General features: G+C 39.6%; 1 protein-coding gene across 2 annotated transcripts in view; it reads left to right on the top strand.

Annotated features, from left to right (window-relative positions):
* Window positions 1-17,513, top strand: part of itga3b (integrin, alpha 3b) — a 36,205-nt gene that overhangs the window by 16,878 nt on the left and 1,814 nt on the right. Inside the window, exons 2-25 of one of the 2 annotated variants that reach the window (XM_044179735.1) lie at window positions 1,577-1,704; window positions 3,951-4,033; window positions 5,056-5,305; window positions 5,518-5,616; window positions 5,916-6,120; window positions 6,913-7,106; window positions 7,636-7,724; window positions 7,821-7,957; window positions 8,364-8,450; window positions 8,538-8,605; window positions 8,875-9,020; window positions 9,200-9,346; window positions 9,464-9,561; window positions 10,263-10,416; window positions 10,643-10,717; window positions 10,806-10,885; window positions 13,025-13,102; window positions 13,262-13,364; window positions 13,698-13,874; window positions 15,082-15,189; window positions 16,107-16,220; window positions 16,741-16,839; window positions 16,936-17,061; window positions 17,267-17,422. In XM_044179735.1, the coding sequence (XP_044035670.1) occupies window positions 1,577-1,704; window positions 3,951-4,033; window positions 5,056-5,305; window positions 5,518-5,616; window positions 5,916-6,120; window positions 6,913-7,106; window positions 7,636-7,724; window positions 7,821-7,957; window positions 8,364-8,450; window positions 8,538-8,605; window positions 8,875-9,020; window positions 9,200-9,346; window positions 9,464-9,561; window positions 10,263-10,416; window positions 10,643-10,717; window positions 10,806-10,885; window positions 13,025-13,102; window positions 13,262-13,364; window positions 13,698-13,874; window positions 15,082-15,189; window positions 16,107-16,220; window positions 16,741-16,839; window positions 16,936-17,061; window positions 17,267-17,377 (2,956 nt within the window). In that variant the 3' untranslated portion in view covers window positions 17,378-17,422. Of the gene's footprint in view, window positions 1-1,576; window positions 1,705-3,950; window positions 4,034-5,055; window positions 5,306-5,517; window positions 5,617-5,915; window positions 6,121-6,912; window positions 7,107-7,635; window positions 7,725-7,820; window positions 7,958-8,363; window positions 8,451-8,537; window positions 8,606-8,874; window positions 9,021-9,199; window positions 9,347-9,463; window positions 9,562-10,262; window positions 10,417-10,642; window positions 10,718-10,805; window positions 10,886-13,024; window positions 13,103-13,261; window positions 13,365-13,697; window positions 13,875-15,081; window positions 15,190-16,106; window positions 16,221-16,740; window positions 16,840-16,935; window positions 17,062-17,266; window positions 17,423-17,513 lie in introns of those variants that run through there. The other variant, XM_044179734.1, reaches the window with a different exon arrangement.

Here is a 17,513-nt window from a genome sequence, read left to right as displayed (position 1 = left end):
TCTGTTTTTCATGCATCAGTGGAAAATATTCAGTGTAAAGCTGGCTGTTATATTGTACCCCTTAAAGAGGCAATGTAGTCACTTTCATATAGTTCTGGTCCAAATCTCTTTTCAACCTGGTTGTAATAAGACTACATAAGGGTAAAGTTCATGACACACCTCCTGAACTAAGATGTTTTGTCATCTCCAAGATGGTCATGTTTTAAATCGGTAACGTCGATCTCAAATCAGCAGCGGAAGCAAACTCACATGACTGATTTTCAGGCAAAGACAAACTTTCTGAGTCTGTTCATGTTCAGGTGACACATCAAAGAGACAATATTTTTGGCTGGGCTCTTGAGATGTGCAAGTATGTATGGGGGCATTTTGTCATGTAAGGGTTTGTATAAATACAGAAGGCTGTGGTGTGGTAGAGCCTGGTATACAGTTTCAGTTTGTGTAGCATGAAGACCCACCACATATCCTGTGAGTAATGTGTGAGCAGGCAATGATATTTTACAAAATCTATTAAATGTTTTTTCATGTTAATCCTCAGACATCAAGTAGTTCAGTATGCCATGTATCATGTATTACCTCTGAGAACAATGAAGGTTTGACTCATGAGAGACATTTTGATTTGAAGGCACAATGACCTTACTGTAAAGGTGCATTTTTAAGTCTACACCCATTATCTGTATTTATTCTTACTTATCAGTGCGTGTAAGGAAGGCAGCTGCCCTACAGTTAATATGCCCACAAGCTTGACTAACAGCTTGACTCACCATTTTCCACTTTCCATTGTTCACCACTGCCAGTAACATGTCAGTGTCCGACCAGTAATGTGTGAACACTTTCAGAAAGTTTGAATGAAAAGAAAATTAAATTCTGCACTTTGACTATATGCTTTTGTTTCCCACATAGTACAGCAGGCCATGTGTCACACACACTGTAAACAAGATTGTCGGCACCTTCCGCCCTCAAAGTGGAGCTAATAAATCTTGTGTTGACAGTAAATAGTGTGTCCCAGCACAGAGGCTTGTCAAGGGAGTAATCCCTCTACTTCAAAGTTCTGTGGTGTGTTAAAAGGTGCTGATGCAGGGAGTGTCTGGGTGAGTGGACAAAAAGATCAGGTCCATCACAAAGACACTAGTTTATGTGTCTTTGTGTGTGTGTGTGTGGTGCCCAGACTTGTCACAGGTCATGCTCTGACTGCTCCACTCTTTCCACTTTTAATTCACAGATGAACTGGCTCACTGTGTATGTGTGTGTGTGTGTGTATGTGTGTGTGTGGAACCGAATACATACTCAGTGTCCAAGGTGCCACCCTTAATGATTCATATACTTTATTAGGGGAAATTATTCTATTGCTAAATGCTGCTGAAGATGGAAGCAGTAGGCTCATGTTCAAATGTACTACAACTTTAACCTGTAGGATAGGATTTTCTGTGTTTAGACTAGAAGGATTATCTGAAATCATCTAGCTTTTTTATGTTGTTGCCACTGTGTCTATGTTGTATTGTCTAACACCATGACAAAGCTCTGATATAATCTAATCATCTTCATCTGTCTCTGCCTCTGTCTGTCTGTGTGTCTCCAGGCTTCTTGCAGGAGCACCCAAAGAGAAAGCAGATTCCCTACAAAATGTCAATGAAACAGGTGCTGTCTACTACTGCCCCATTACAACAGACACCACTGACTGCTCCAGAATGGACCTGGTCAGCACAAGTAAGCCAGATGCAGAGCTCTTAGAAGTGATTAGTTTTGGTATTTAACAGGCAAATGCAGAGTTGCAGTAGGCCTATTATAACAGTTTCTGTGCAGGTCCAGTTAGTGATTTGAGTGAGCCTGAGGCACACAGTGATGGTAGTTGACTGCAGTCTGAACCTGAGCAGACTCCAAGATGAGGGAGAGGAATGAGCACTGATGTAAAAACAAGACTCCAGCCAGTCTACAGCCATGCTAGCAGCTCTGTGAGGCTGTACTTAGGCACAGCAGTGCTTTGAGCTAAATGCTAACATCAGCATGCTAACATGCTAATGTTTAGTAGGTATAATGTTTACCTTGTTCTCTACCTTAGTTTAACGTGTTAGCATGCTAACACTTGCTAATTAGCACTAAACAAAAAGTACAGTTGAGGCTGATGGGAATGTCATTAGTTTTGTAGGAATTTGTCATAAATTTGGACAAATTAAAATTGTGACCTGATGCCAGTAGGTATAATGTTTACCTTGTTCTCTACCTTAGTTTAACGTGTTAGCATGCTAACACTTGCTAATTAGCACTAAACAAAAAGTACAGTTGAGGCTGATGGGAATGTCATTAGTTTTGTAGGAATTTGTCATAAATTTGGACAAATTAAAATTGTGACCTGATGTCAGCACGAGATGAAAAGTCAGAGGGTCACCAAAGTTATTACAATTCGTCCTGAGGGTGACATGAATTTCTGTACAAACTTTTCATGGCAAACCATGAAGAGATCTTTTAGTCTGGACCAAAGTGGTGGGCAGGACACGACCAACTGATAGACCGACACTCCCATCCCTAGAGCCACACCACAAGTGTGGCTTAAAAGCACCCCAGTAATAGTTATTAAAGGGATACTCAACTGATTTAGTATTTCACTTCCGTAAAGCTGATTAAAAAGTAATGGTCGAAATTGAAGCAGCACAAGCAGAGATATCCTATCCGGAGGTTAAAGTCTAGATCCTACATTTCCCATAATTCACCCAAAAGTATCTTTTTTGTTAGACCCTCCCTGTCTGGTCAACATGTCTTTCAAACGCTTTGCCCCCAGTATGTAATTCAGGCTGTCTGTTAAAGAATTCTTGTCCCCAAGCCCACACCAAGATAACGCTGATGATATAATGATAATAAAATAATAAACTTAAAACTTTATTTATAGAGCACTTATCAAAACAAAGTAAAAAGTGCTTCACAACAAGAGAAATAAAATACCACAGTGAATGATGAAATATAAAGAAACAAAATACATAAAATACACAAAAGCAATAAAATAAACAGCCATTTCAGGTAAAATCAGGATATGCTTTCCGATAAAAATGTGTTTTGATAACTTTTGAGACTTAAAACGAAGACACTGACTCAGACAATCAGATATCATCAAAGGTTAATTTCTCAGACTTACCAAAGCTTCCTTCACAGCCACATTATATGCTATTATTATAGCCTACAAGTGTTTTCACAGGCTGAGTTGTACTCCCCATGATAAGTAAACTGACCTTTTATGCGTAAAATTGTTTTTCTTTAACATATACAGTTTACTATAGAGGATTTCCCTGATTGCTAAGTTAGGAACTGTAAATAATAACCTGCAAATGATAATCAGCTAGCTTCCTCTTTATTCACTAAGGACAGAGCTAGTGTGTCAAATAGTCTAATCCCTAGCATGTCCTATAGCATTTGCAATCATTTGCTGCACCTACACGATGAGCTCCAGGATATGAGACTCTGAAAGCGCATCCATTCTTAATTGAAGGTTATTAACTGATAGACTTACCACTCTACTACCTGGAGGTGAACAGGCCCCCCAGAGGCTAAAAGTAAGAACCATAATAAAAGGATTCCTCATCACTTTTGATGAGGTTGGAATGACTGTTTCTGCCGTCACAGTGCATTTTTGTGGTTCATATCTGTCAGGGCAGGATCCAGCCTGAATGAAGCTTTATTGTTTGGGTTGGTTTTCCTGTGACTATTATCACCATAATCATGTTGAATGTTTTTTTTACATACAATGGATGACTGCACATGGCTGATATGGACTGTATACTGGTTTGTTTGGTTAAAATATGATACTGAATTAACACTAGAAACCTTATTGTTAAGTAGAAACATTTCAATAATCTGGATTTTAAACTGTAATTTTGTACACTTTATTTCCATGTTGATAGTAACCTTTTCAACCCTTTAATGTATTTCCCACATCTGACCCAACCCATTTGACTCATCCACAGCAAATCCATCTGAGATGGTGGAGGGCATGTGGCTAGGTGTGACAGTGGCCAGTCAGAGAGACCAGCCGGCAGGACGTGTGCTGGTGAGATGACATCCTGTTTTACTCTATTAGTCATGTGTCACAGGTGGCATATTATGTATACTGTAACATTTACTGTAGCATTGAGGGGATGCAGCGTGAGATAAAACCCATTGTATTTCTATATTAAGTGTCACAGATGACACAGTGAGCTTGTTGCAATATTTACAGCAACATACAGTAAACAGATGTTACACTCAACACGCACACGCCCAGGACAGAATGATGCATGCACGTAGGAAATGCCATGTACAGTAATACTGAAATTATGGTCATAAGTAAGATATCATATTTCTCCAGAGGGATTTTTTCCCCTTTAAATATGAATTATAGAGCAAATACTTGTCTTTTTTTGAAGAAATATTCTTGAACTATGAATATACATATGCAGATATATTGGTAAATTAATTATTATACCCTTTACATTTGGTTAATTGTAAATTGCAATGTACCTGACCACACATCAGACACTTCTATTATTGCTGGAAACTGCAAAGGAGTCTCTAATTTCTTATTTTAAGCCAATTTTTCATCCTCCCCTTCACTGTTATTGGACGTTTTAATTTTTATAGATACAGTAGATGGTGTATGTTTGGCATATTTTTGTATTTCAATGCTGTTATATAGGAGCATTGTGCTAACATCTTAAATTGTTATATTGACTTGTTTTCTAAAAAAACAATATCTGGCTCACAAAAACAGCAAAAAGACTGCCTCATCTTATTCAAAAATGGTTTGAAGTGTGTAATGCAAAAAGGAGCAATGCTACTGTATTTATCAGGAAATTATTTGCTGTTTTGTTTTACTGTCATGAGCATTTAATTTATTTTTTCCCTCTTAGCCAGTGTTTATTTTTACACTATACAGCAGAAAGCAAGACATTCTTTTTTAGTAGTACTAGCTCTGATTTAATCTAAGATAATGAGTACATTATCAGAAGAGGTTGCCAGATTTGACACATTGTAAATTAGAGCAATTGTACAGTCCGTAACATCCCAGAATACACACTCTTCTCTTGTGTCCAGGCATGCGGTCATCGCTATGTGAAGATCATCCAAGGCGGCACAGAGGAGCAGCTGCGGATGACAGGAAAGTGCTATGTCAGGAGTAACGACCTGACCTTTGACCCCAGCGATGAGTGGCAGACTTACAGGTATGAGGTCTGCAACCCCAACTTCGACATGGACCTTGAGGGCATGTGCAACATGGGCATCTCAGGCGGCATGACAGACACTGATGTCTACATCGGCGCGACAGGCAGCTACCTGTGGCAAGGTGGGCACTGAAGAGTTAACGCCAAAAAAGAGTGTGTTTTGTTACTTAAAATTGAAATAATGGGCTGGCTTCACAGACAGGGATTAAACCCTGTGCAAGGCTGCTAAATTCTAGTGTTAGTCTAACACTGGGATTATTCTCTGTCTGGGAAACCTGTCCATTGTGCATGAAGCAGACATAACATTGTTGCCTAATTCTGCTTTGTTATAAAGGAAATGTTCATGTAACATGGAGAGATCCAGATCCAGTGAATGCCTGGGACTCTATAGGCAAAGACTTTGGACAGTTGAAAAGACGATACAGTTATATGGGTAAATATACAGAATGTTTTTGCATCATATACTGTAAATTATAAAATCATTGGGAAACAAAATGTCATGCTTTTAAGGCTGTTTAAAGCTCCCACAGTCAGATGAACATCAAGATGTCAGTATAAATTGCAAAAGAAACAGAAAAAGCAAGATGATGTTTTTTAAAGATGTTTTTTAATTCAGAATAGTGTCAGCTGTATCACATCTCATTTTATCCGTGGTATTCAAAGGGGCCTGTATTGCTTTTATGAAGGTCAGATGAGGGTTTAACAGTGACTCTCAAACGCTTTCTCCCGCAGGTTATTCAGTTGTTGAGGAGAAAAAGCTGCTAAGTCATGACGATTACACAGTGGTGACAGGGTCTCCCAGGGACGAGTCCAAGGGCTCTGTGGTGTTCGGGACAAAGACTGACAAAAACATCGAGCCGGTGCTCATCATCCCCGGGGAACAAGTGGGCTCGTACTTTGGGAACAGCTTGGCTGTCACTGACCTCAACAATGATGAGTGCGTCTTTGCACACCACACTGAACATTTATACTATCTTTAGCCTTTTCTTTCTTATATAGTACATTTAGAATGTAAGGTCCTCCACAATGCACTTGATTAGACTACTGCTGGGTATTACAAGGACAAGGATTCCATGCTGGGAATCCAAGAGGCTCTTTTTTTGTATCCTTTATGTCCTTGGTTTGACAACAACCCCAAACTGAAAAAGTAATTTTTAATGAAAATCTAAACAGCCCCCTCAAAATGAACTCAAATCAGTGCATCAGTATATTTGACATATTTCATTACAGGGAACCAAAACAATTGCAGGTGTCAGCCCATTCATTTAAAAATAATCTTTCCACCTAATGCCATATTTCAAGCACAAGCTGCTTATAATTCTAAATTCACAGATAGAAAAAAGAAAAGTGACATGTTTGCATGTGTTAGTGGATTGTCTGTAGCTATATCTTGTGCTTTTGAGCTGCCTCATGCTCGAATGCTCTGAAACTATGATTTGCCCTGTTATGCAGAGAATGCATGACACTGATGTATGTATGAGATGAGCGAGTATGAGAAAAGAAAACCTGTCCTTTCAGCAACTGAGATAAGGTTTTCGTCATGACATCATTTTGAAATCATGTGTCTCCCTTAATGCATGAAACCTTGTTGGGTCTGTACGATTTTAAGGAATATGCACATTAGAGATGCATTAAAATAATGTTTGGTCATTTTTAAGATGTCCTCTTCTGGCATGTGTGAATTTGCATATTAATGTATATTTTGGAATATTTCCTTTGCCTATTACAGCTGGAATGACCTGATCGTGGGCGCCCCTTTTTACTTTGACCGTATGAAGGATCAGGGAGGAGCAGTGTATATCTTCATGAATGAGAATGGATCTTTCCAAAAGACTGCCACCGTGGTGCTGAAAGGTCCATCGGCCTCTGCATTCGGCTTTGCACTGGCTGCCATTGGTGACATCAACCAAGACGGATTCCAAGGTATGACTTTGAACGCACCATTTGTTTTACACTGACAGGGGACGAACAAAAAATAAATACCTCATGGAAAAGCAACTAAGTTGAATACACAGCTTCAAAAATGACACTTTGTGAAATGGTAATGCAGGTACTTCTAGTTAAAGTCCATTTTATGAAGTGTTTCCATTATTTTGTCTACCCCTGTGTATACTACTCTATATTAAGAGGTGGTGCACTAACTGTTATGCTGTGAAGCTATGGTAGAAAGGAAGCATTGTGTTCCCCATTAAGACATTGTATGATTGTTTTTTTTTGCACTGTTGCTAAGCAATTATCTCAGCAGGGAAACATAATGTACTGACTTGTATTTTGGAATACTTAAAAGCTGTATAAAATTGGTACGATTGGCAATTTACTAATCATTAATTAGTGCTATGCTGCCACCTAGAGGGCTAATGTATTCAATAGACAGACCTCCCTTAGCTTCTTTTCAGCAGCCTGCCTTTGCATGTTTCCTTTCAACATTTCATTCCATTGCTAATGTCTGCAGACTTTGCAGTGGGAGCTCCATTCCACGACACAGGAAAGGTCTACATATGGATGGGAAGTAAAAAGGGAATCTCACAGGAGCCCAGTCAGGTAACATCTTTAGGCCGTGGATGCCCCTCAGACATAATCTGATAGGGCCCACATTTGCTGTGTTGATCTCCCATGTGTCATTGTTGCCCTCTGTAGGTGATTGAGGGTAAGTCAGTGGGAAACGGAGGATTCCAGACCTTCGGCTACTCCATCAGTGGAGGGATGGACATGGATGACAACAGTTACCCTGACATCTTAGTTGGCTCTCTGGACGACCGCATGGCCCTGCTCAGGTAGAAATAAGAGAGAGGCTAAACAGAAACATGGCTTGTTGGGGGAAAACTTCACTTCTTTGTTTTTCATGATTTAACTTTAACTAAAATAAAATATTATAATAGCTTGAGAAAGTCCTGGACCCTTTTTTGAAAACCTTTCAGACGTTTGGTCAAACAAGAAAATTATACTAATGCAGTTTTTATAAACTTAGTTCTTGAAAATATGGCATTGTGGAAGGACATAGTTTTCACCTGGTAACAGTGAAAACATACAAGGAGTTACATTATATGGAAGATATTAACAACTTTTGTTGCAATTGATGGTGTACTGTATGTCTCAATTGTAAATGGTAAATATGAGTACTGTTTTCATACGATGATACAACTTGAGTGCAGTTTGATTCCTCTTTTCATTTGTTTTCAGGGCTCGACCCGTCATCCACTTGAGTAAGGACTTCACTGTCGAGCCAAAGATTGTGGACCCTAGTCAGTGTGCTGAAAATACACCTTGGTGAGATGTCTCCTCAGAATATCTCATTCTGAAACTGGCTTATTCAAGTTTGCTTAAAATAGATTAATTTTTCTTTGTGTTTTACAGCATTACAGCGACTGTGTGCATGTCTTTCACTCTAAGCAATGGAAACAAAGACTTCAAGAAAAATATCAGTAAGCAGTCTTTCTTTATGTGAAATAATGATTTTTTCAATGACAAACCATGTAATGTGCAAATGATTTCAAATTGCATAAAATAAAGGCTGCAATTTTGAATCTACTCTATATCTACATGTAAATCTATAGTTACAAACTGTGGAGATACTGGCCTGCTCGTTGCTCGATCCTTATGTGAATTCTTTGTATTGTAAAACTGCTGTATTATTTACATAAACTTGCCACAGCGTTCTATAATGTACTGTATGTGTCTCTACTTTGTAAAGCGGTGAAGTACACAGTGGAGGCCGACATAGAGAGGAGAGGAAGCCCTCGTGTTCGTTTTAAGGACAGTAAAGATAACACATATACCGGCTTCCTGAGCCTGCCATCGTCCAAATCTATGTGTCATACTCTGAATCTGACTGCAGTGGTAAGGTCTCAATACTTGTGTGTGTCTCTATATTAATTGAGATGTGTGTTCATGCATTTGTAAATGTGTGGGGGTATTTTTTTACTGCTATGGACATTTAAATAATTTTATTTGAGAAGGTACTGTTGCTCAGTCACTATGTGCTTATTAAGACTAATACTTTTCGGGTGATTCTACAGACGCCTGTGAGGGACAAACTGGAGCTGGTGGTCTTTTCCCTCAGCATGTCCTTATATGAACAAAAACCTAAATCCAGACGTGCCCTGCAGAACCTGGACTCCTTCCCAATTCTCAGCCAGGAGCAGAAACTCTCTCAAAGAACTGAGGTATGAAGTGGTGCATATAACACATTCATAGGCCACATTTTAAATAACTATAGACGTGTATATGTGATAGTCTCCCTGTAAGGTATGATGTAATAATATTTGTTCCATTTCCTGCAGATTAACTTTCAGAAGGAGTGTGGCTCTGACAACAAATGTAGCAGTAACCTGCAAGTGACAGCCCAGTTTGTTGACGAAGAGGAAAAGCCTTACCCCAGGTGAAATTAAATTCTGAATATTGAAGCCCTCTTTGACTAAGAAGGGTTTTTAAAGCTGCTATAAACCATATTTTTAGACGTATGTCACAAATAGATAACATTTAAAAGAATAGTTTGACATTTGGTGAAATACGCTTATTTGCTTTCTTGCCAAGAGTTACATGAGAAGATTGATACCACTCTCATGTCTGTACAGTAAATATGAAGCTACCGGCAGCAGCTGGTTAGCTTAGCTTAGCATAAAGTCTGGAATGGGGTATATCATGTTGTATCTTTTTTATTTAATCCCTACAATTACCTTTGGACAGAGCCAGGCTAGCTGTTTCCAGTCTTTATGCTAAGAAAAGATACCATCTCCTGGCTGTAGCTTCATATTTAGCATACAGACATGAGAGTGGTATTGAGCTTCTCATCTGTAGTATAGTGTAGTGGCTTTATTTAAATTTGACCATTTTAATGCATAACAATCACAAATGTTTCACTCAGAATTTTAGCATTAGCACTGTGGAAAAGCTTATTTACTGAAAACAGTGCAAATGATTTTTTAGGATTAGCTGCTACTGCCACATGTTTACAGTAGCAAGAAATACCTGGAAATAAATAAAGGAATACATTTATTAATTTGGCAAAAACAGTCACTGAAAAATCAGTGAGTAAATAATACTGTTATAATAATGTTGTCCATGTATCTCTATGTCCAGGCAGGGCAAATTCCAGGTACTTCAGTTCAACAGCAGTATGAAGATAATAAGGCTGATGGCAGAGGTGACCAACTTCAATGCTGAAGACGCCCACCAGGCGATACTCAATGTCACCATCCCTGACGCACTGAGATACTCTGGCGTTAGGTCGACGGTACGTCCACTGGAGGGCAGCAGACGACTGTGAAATGTCTATTTATAGTTATTTCCTTATGCCATATGTTAAAATTACACTTACCTTACACTTTCCTTTTGTTTGTCATCAATATGTAAAAGTAGCTTCACGTCAATTGTCTTTCTTGCACATGCATCTCCAGTCACTTGAATTGCTCAATATAATCCTTTTGTTCACTTTCATAATATGCTGACTGCGTGTTCAGGACCACGATGTACAATGCCGTTTGGAGGACACAGTGATTTGTGAGCTGGGGAATCCACTTAAAGGCAATGAAAAGGTAAGTTTGAATAATTGTCATTCATTTGGACTTTTTTCATCTGCTGAGATGGGTTTGAAACTTCTCATTCTCTCGTTTTCATTATCAGGTGTCACTTGCCCTCAAGTTTGAGACGTCAGGGATTAGTCTGTACACAGAAGAGATTGAGTCCCAGCTGCTTCTGTCCACGTAAGTGCTTAACACTGATGCATGATTGTATTTCCTTTATATCTGAGGCTAATCATGAAAATTACCAAGCGTCCATAAGGGTGGTAGCAGTTCACTTTTTGCACTTTAGAGGCTTGTTTTAATTCACATTTTATGTCCACATTTGTTTATATTTGGGCCCCAGTTTTGACTCCAGAGTATTTTGTAGCTGTTCCTAATCATAATTTTAAAAATGTAATTGTATTTTAATTGTCAGTAGTTATGTTATTGTGGCTCTAATATAATCACTAAATATTACACTGGAACACAATGTTGTAATAAGGGTTGTTTCTTCAGTCTTAGTGAGCAGAGTGACCTGAAGCCTGTGCCTGTGGCCATGCTGATTGTAAACACCAGTAATAATATTTGTTCCATTTCCTGCAGATTAACTTTCAGAAGGAGTGTGGCTCTGACAACAAATGTAGCAGTAACCTGCAAGTGACAGCCCAGTTTGTTGACGAAGAGGAAAAGCCTTACCCCAGGTGAAATTAAATTCTGAATATTGAAGCCCTCTTTGACTAAGAAGGGTTTTTAAAGCTGCTATAAACCATATTTTTAGACGTATGTCACAAATAGATAACATTTAAAAGAATAGTTTGACATTTGGTGAAATACGCTTATTTGCTTTCTTGCCAAGAGTTACATGAGAAGATTGATACCACTCTCATGTCTGTACAGTAAATATGAAGCTACCGGCAGCAGCTGGTTAGCTTAGCTTAGCATAAAGTCTGGAATGGGGTATATCATGTTGTATCTTTTTATTTAATCCCTACAATTACCTTTGGACAGAGCCAGGCTAGCTGTTTCCAGTCTTTATGCTAAGAAAAGATACCATCTCCTGGCTGTAGCTTCATATTTAGCATACAGACATGAGAGTGGTATTGAGCTTCTCATCTGTAGTATAGTGTAGTGGCTTTATTTAAATTTGACCATTTTAATGCATAACAATCACAAATGTTTCACTCAGAATTTTAGCATTAGCACTGTGGAAAAGCTTATTTACTGAAAACAGTGCAAATGATTTTTTAGGATTAGCTGCTACTGCCACATGTTTACAGTAGCAAGAAATACCTGGAAATAAATAAAGGAATACATTTATTAATTTGGCAAAAAACAGTCACTGAAAAATCAGTGAGTAAATAATACTGTTATAATAATGTTGTCCATGTATCTCTATGTCCAGGCAGGGCAAATTCCAGGTACTTCAGTTCAACAGCAGTATGAAGATAATAAGGCTGATGGCAGAGGTGACCAACTTCAATGCTGAAGACGCCCACCAGGCGATACTCAATGTCACCATCCCTGACGCACTGAGATACTCTGGCGTTAGGTCGACGGTACGTCCACTGGAGGGCAGCAGACGACTGTGAAATGTCTATTTATAGTTATTTCCTTATGCCATATGTTAAAATTACACTTACCTTACACTTTCCTTTTTGTTTGTCATCAATATGTAAAAGTAGCTTCACGTCAATTGTCTTTCTTGCACATGCATCTCCAGTCACTTGAATTGCTCAATATAATCCTTTTGTTCACTTTCATAATATGCTGACTGCGTGTTCAGGACCACGATGTACAATGCCGTTTGGAGGACACAGTGATTTGTGAGCTGGGGAATCCACTTAAAGGCAATGAAAAGGTAAGTTTGAATAATTGTCATTCATTTGGACTTTTTTCATCTGCTGAGATGGGTTTGAAACTTCTCATTCTCTCGTTTTCATTATCAGGTGTCACTTGCCCTCAAGTTTGAGACGTCAGGGATTAGTCTGTACACAGAAGAGATTGAGTCCCAGCTGCTTCTGTCCACGTAAGTGCTTAACACTGATGCATGATTGTATTTCCTTTATATCTGAGGCTAATCATGAAAATTACCAAGCGTCCATAAGGGTGGTAGCAGTTCACTTTTGCACTTTAGAGGCTTGTTTTAATTCACATTTTATGTCCACATTTGTTTATATTTGGGCCCCAGTTTTGACTCCAGAGTATTTTGTAGCTGTTCCTAATCATAATTTTAAAAATGTAATTGTATTTTAATTGTCAGTAGTTATGTTATTGTGGCTCTAATATAATCACTAAATATTACACTGGAACACAATGTTGTAATAAGGGTTGTTTCTTCAGTCTTAGTGAGCAGAGTGACCTGAAGCCTGTGCCTGTGGCCATGCTGATTGTAAACACCATCCTCCCCTCCTTCTCCATGTGAGTCCCATTACCTAACAACTCATGACGTACTGTACATACAGAAAAGAGCACAGAAATGCCATGGATACTGAAGTACTAAATGTCACATCACATTATCTTCCTCATCAGTTTCTACTTGCACAGCGTACAATCATTTCTAACTCTCACCCTGTCCAGAGCGAACATGGTGGTGCTAACACAATTCGGTGGGGAAGTGATGGGCGAGTCAGCCATGGTCAACACCAGTGACGTGGGCAGTCTGGTGGAGTTCACCTTCAATGTGAGTCACCTTCACCACCCAGACTATATATTAGACCTCCAGGACTGTATATTGCATCTACAATATGTGTGCTACCCACATTTCCCTCATCCCCACCCTGTCTCTGAGGCCAAAACTTTCATTCTTCAGAAGTTTAATATTGCGTGGGGAAGGGATTGTTATGTGAGAGCTATGGTTTGTGGTGTAAGCATGGCCAGGGGTGGATACTATTTAGGAGCTACAAAATCACAGTCAAGCCCTGACTGTTATTTAACACCAGTTTGTTATGTCACACCGTCTGTTTGATTTCAACTGAAGTTTCCTTTTTGTGCTGCTGACTTTTTTCTCCACTAGGTGAACATGGGGGGACAGCCCCTGGGAAACATGGGGACCCTGGCTGTGGAGTTTGAGTGGCCCTTTGAGGTAGCCAACGGCAAGTGGCTACTGTACCTGACGAAGATTGTTGTTAGAGGGGAATCAGAGGTGGAATGTAACCCTCCTGGAGAAGTTGTAAACCAGCTAAACCTAACTGTAAGGCTCTTTTATTAGGCTTTGGTTTAGTGTCATAATATGCTCCTTTTCCTCAAGAGCCAGTTGAAGTGTACTGTATCATCCTCATTCCTTCACTTGGTCAAGTTTATGCCCAAATATCTTGGACACCTTGAAACAGTGTTAAACACAGTTAATTGCAACAAAAAATACACAAAACAATGCCTGTGATTCAGCTGGCTAAAACATCCTGCGTTCATGTTCTTTAATTTTTTACAGCTTACCCCTGCTCACAACCATGACACACGCACATCTCAAAATGTCCCATTACTGAAAAGCCACAAACATGGTTACATAAAAAGAGAGAGGTACTGGCTTTAATGAAAGGCCTGGGGGGAAAAAACAGCTATGCTAGCAGCCCTTGTGAGGCTGTACAGAGACACGGTGGCACTTTGAGCTAAATGCTAACACCAGCATGTTAACATGCTCGCAATGACAATGCTACCATGCTGATATTTAGCAGATATACCATTTACCATTTTTATCATCTTTTGCTAATAAGCACTAAACACAAATACAGCGGCGGCTGATGCCAGATCAGTTTTGCAGGTATATAATAAACCAAAAATATGAGACAAATAACATTTTTGACCTAACTGACCTAACCACTGAACCCTTGCTTAACTGATATCAAAGAGTCTCTGGAAAGAGACATTGCTGTTGAGTTTGTCAAATAAATTTTTTTGGCACTTTGAGCACAACAAGCTGAGACGGATAAATAGCACTACAGGTAAGAGGAAAAATACGTATTTTTGATTTGGGGGTGAAATGTCCCTTTAAGCACAACTAAATTTACTTTTACACTGCTGCCGTTGAGTGTATTGTGTTGTTCACAGGCATTACATGGGCTGTAATTCATCCTGTGTGTGAATTGAAGCAATCTGAGCAGTATGAGTAAAAGTCAGTGGTAGAAAAGTGGTGTGAAAATGGTCTCCAAGCCAAACCACAGCTGTTCAGAAATACATTTGTGAAAAAACATCTGTGTTGCCACTACAAACCTCTCAGAGCCCCAAATAGAAAGTCACAATGCGTGCGGCCTAGATATAGACAGTGGAAATGACAATGCTATTCTGAGAAGAATTTGGTAATGTCTTTATCAAAACCAGTAATTACCACGAGCCCTCTGATGTCATGTCTCTGTCTCCTCTGCTTCCTTCTTTCATTTTCCGTTTTCCCTCTTGTCTCCCAGTTGTCAGGGAGCGGACGAAAGCGTACTAAACGGCAGATCGTGGTGGATGATGATGATACAACCCAGCCACATATTATTGAGCCACAGGCAGCCGAGACCTACTTGTTGGTAAGAAATGGATCTGCCTTATCAAGCGCTTTCATGAGCAGTTTATGTGTCATTGGAAGAATACATCGATTATATTTGACAGTGCGGTCACCTCATTTCACCTCTCCTGTTCAACAGACAGAATCTAGCTAGTACAAACCAAAGAAATCACATAACTGCTATTTCATATACAGACACTACATTATCTGTGTGTCCTCAGTAGATTATGAACAGTGATGCTACATTACTGTATAGCAAGCACAAGAGTAATAAAGTAAGAACTTGTAGCAACTCTAAAGTTGAATGGTAAAGCAAGTAATAATAATGAAAAATGCAGATGAATCTATATTTTTTGAGAGTAGAATTCACACCAGTGTTACTGTGAATGTCAGCACCTTATTGCATGGTAGTACATTCAGCAGTTGTAGAGACTTTTCACTCACAAATGTCAACCTGCTTGTTGTGTCAGAAGAAAAGTCAGGGGATCACAAAAGTCAGTAGGATTCATCCTCTGGGGATGATGTATATCTGTACCAGATTCCATTGCAATCTTTCGAATAGTTGCTGATATATTTCAGTCTGGTAGAAAGACTGACTGACCGACAGACCAGCACTGCCATCTCTAGAGCCATGCTGCTAGTGCGGCTAGAAACCACTAGCAACGACCTACTTTCACTCAGCATAGACTGTAATATAGAACATTATCACTGAGTGCAAGAGTGAATCTTCTACTGTACCGGCAGCCTCCCAACTCCTATAACAGAATACCTTACCTTAACCGTAAGGGGTCCTAGACTTTACAGTAGACTGGCGTTAATACACATTTTCTAAACTGTTAATGTACATCCCGAAAAAAAAATCTGCAAAAGCAAAATGGTGTAATTGTCCGTGTTTGTTCACTTGCATAATAGTTGTTTCCTTCTCATTGTGTGTTGAAGGAATGCTCCAAGGGGACAGCACGATGCGTGACATTTACCTGTCCACTGTTCAACATGACGGATTCAGCCAAGATTTATGTCCGGTCCCGTTTGTGGAACAGCACTATGCTTGAGGTCAGCTCACCAGCTACATCCACACACACACACACACACACACACACACACACACACAATATTAATAATTTAATAAAATTGCCCATGACTTCTTCCTGCTTCGGTTCAGGAAAAACTATAATGAGTTGTGCTCGCCTTTCCAAGCATTGTTGCTATTTTCAAAGTCCTAAAGTAAAAATATGCCATATAAAACAAATGTTTTTGCATGTTTATTGCTCAGTTTTGATTTGAGTCATGTACTAAATGTTCCTAAACAATCTTGTACTTAGCAATAGCATCTGTGAGTTTTGTGCAGTTTTAGCCCAGCCTTGATAAATGAAACAACCCAGAAAATTTTTCAGCAATTGCAGATTGATAGTGGACACAAACACAGAGTGGAGACCTTGTATTACGATACTACACCAACAGCAAACGCAGGTTTTTCCCAGGTCCTTGAAAGAGTATATGTGGGCTCTGGGCTTCTACAACCTTTGACTTCATTTTGAAAATGTTTTGATGCTGTGTGTGTGTGTTCCTGCAGGATTACTTCAATGCTCTGAGAGTTACGGTCAGAGGTCAGGCCACACTGAAGCTCATTACAGATAAGCCAACCATCAGGATGGACAGTCAGACTAACGTGGTGCGTGGTGATGATGATGATGATGATGATGATGATGATGATGATGGTGATGATGGTGATGAGGATTTTACTTGACTCTCTCCACCTTTCTTGTAGTTTACTGTAGAAATAGAATCAGTGGATAGGGTGGAGGCATCCTATGAGCTCCCGCTATGGATCATCATCTCTGCAGCTGTAGCGGGAATTCTTCTACTGGGAATAATCATTCTGATACTGTGGAAGGTGGGACTACCAATCATTACTGTACTGATTACACTTTGAATAGCTCTGAATCTCTCCACATGTACTATGTTTATACTTCTCTGGATTATGTGATAGCTGTTGACCCATTCATCTGACTGATCTCTAACCTCCATATCGAGCCATTAGTCTAACCTTTGACTTACCCCCTCCATGCACCCTCCTCGTCCTCCTCCTCCACCCCCAGTGTGGCTTCTTCCAGAGGGCCAACAGGAGGGAGATGTATGAGGCCAAGGCCCAGAAGGCTGAGATGAAGATCCAGCCCTCTGAGACAGAGAGGCTGACTGAGGACTACTGAGGACCTCATGGGTCCCCCAACTGCACACACCAGTGGGGCATTTGGGTAACAACACCCCTATAAGTGGATTTACTTTGGATACTATTAATTACAGCGCTAAGCTTGGGGTGCTTACCACTTAACTTTCTCTTTTATG

Source organism: Siniperca chuatsi, linkage group LG20 (genome assembly GCF_020085105.1).
Source record: "Siniperca chuatsi isolate FFG_IHB_CAS linkage group LG20, ASM2008510v1, whole genome shotgun sequence".
In the NCBI taxonomy this organism is placed as follows: Eukaryota; Metazoa; Chordata; class Actinopteri; order Centrarchiformes; family Sinipercidae; genus Siniperca; species Siniperca chuatsi.
This window is presented reverse-complemented; position numbering and strand designations above follow the sequence as displayed.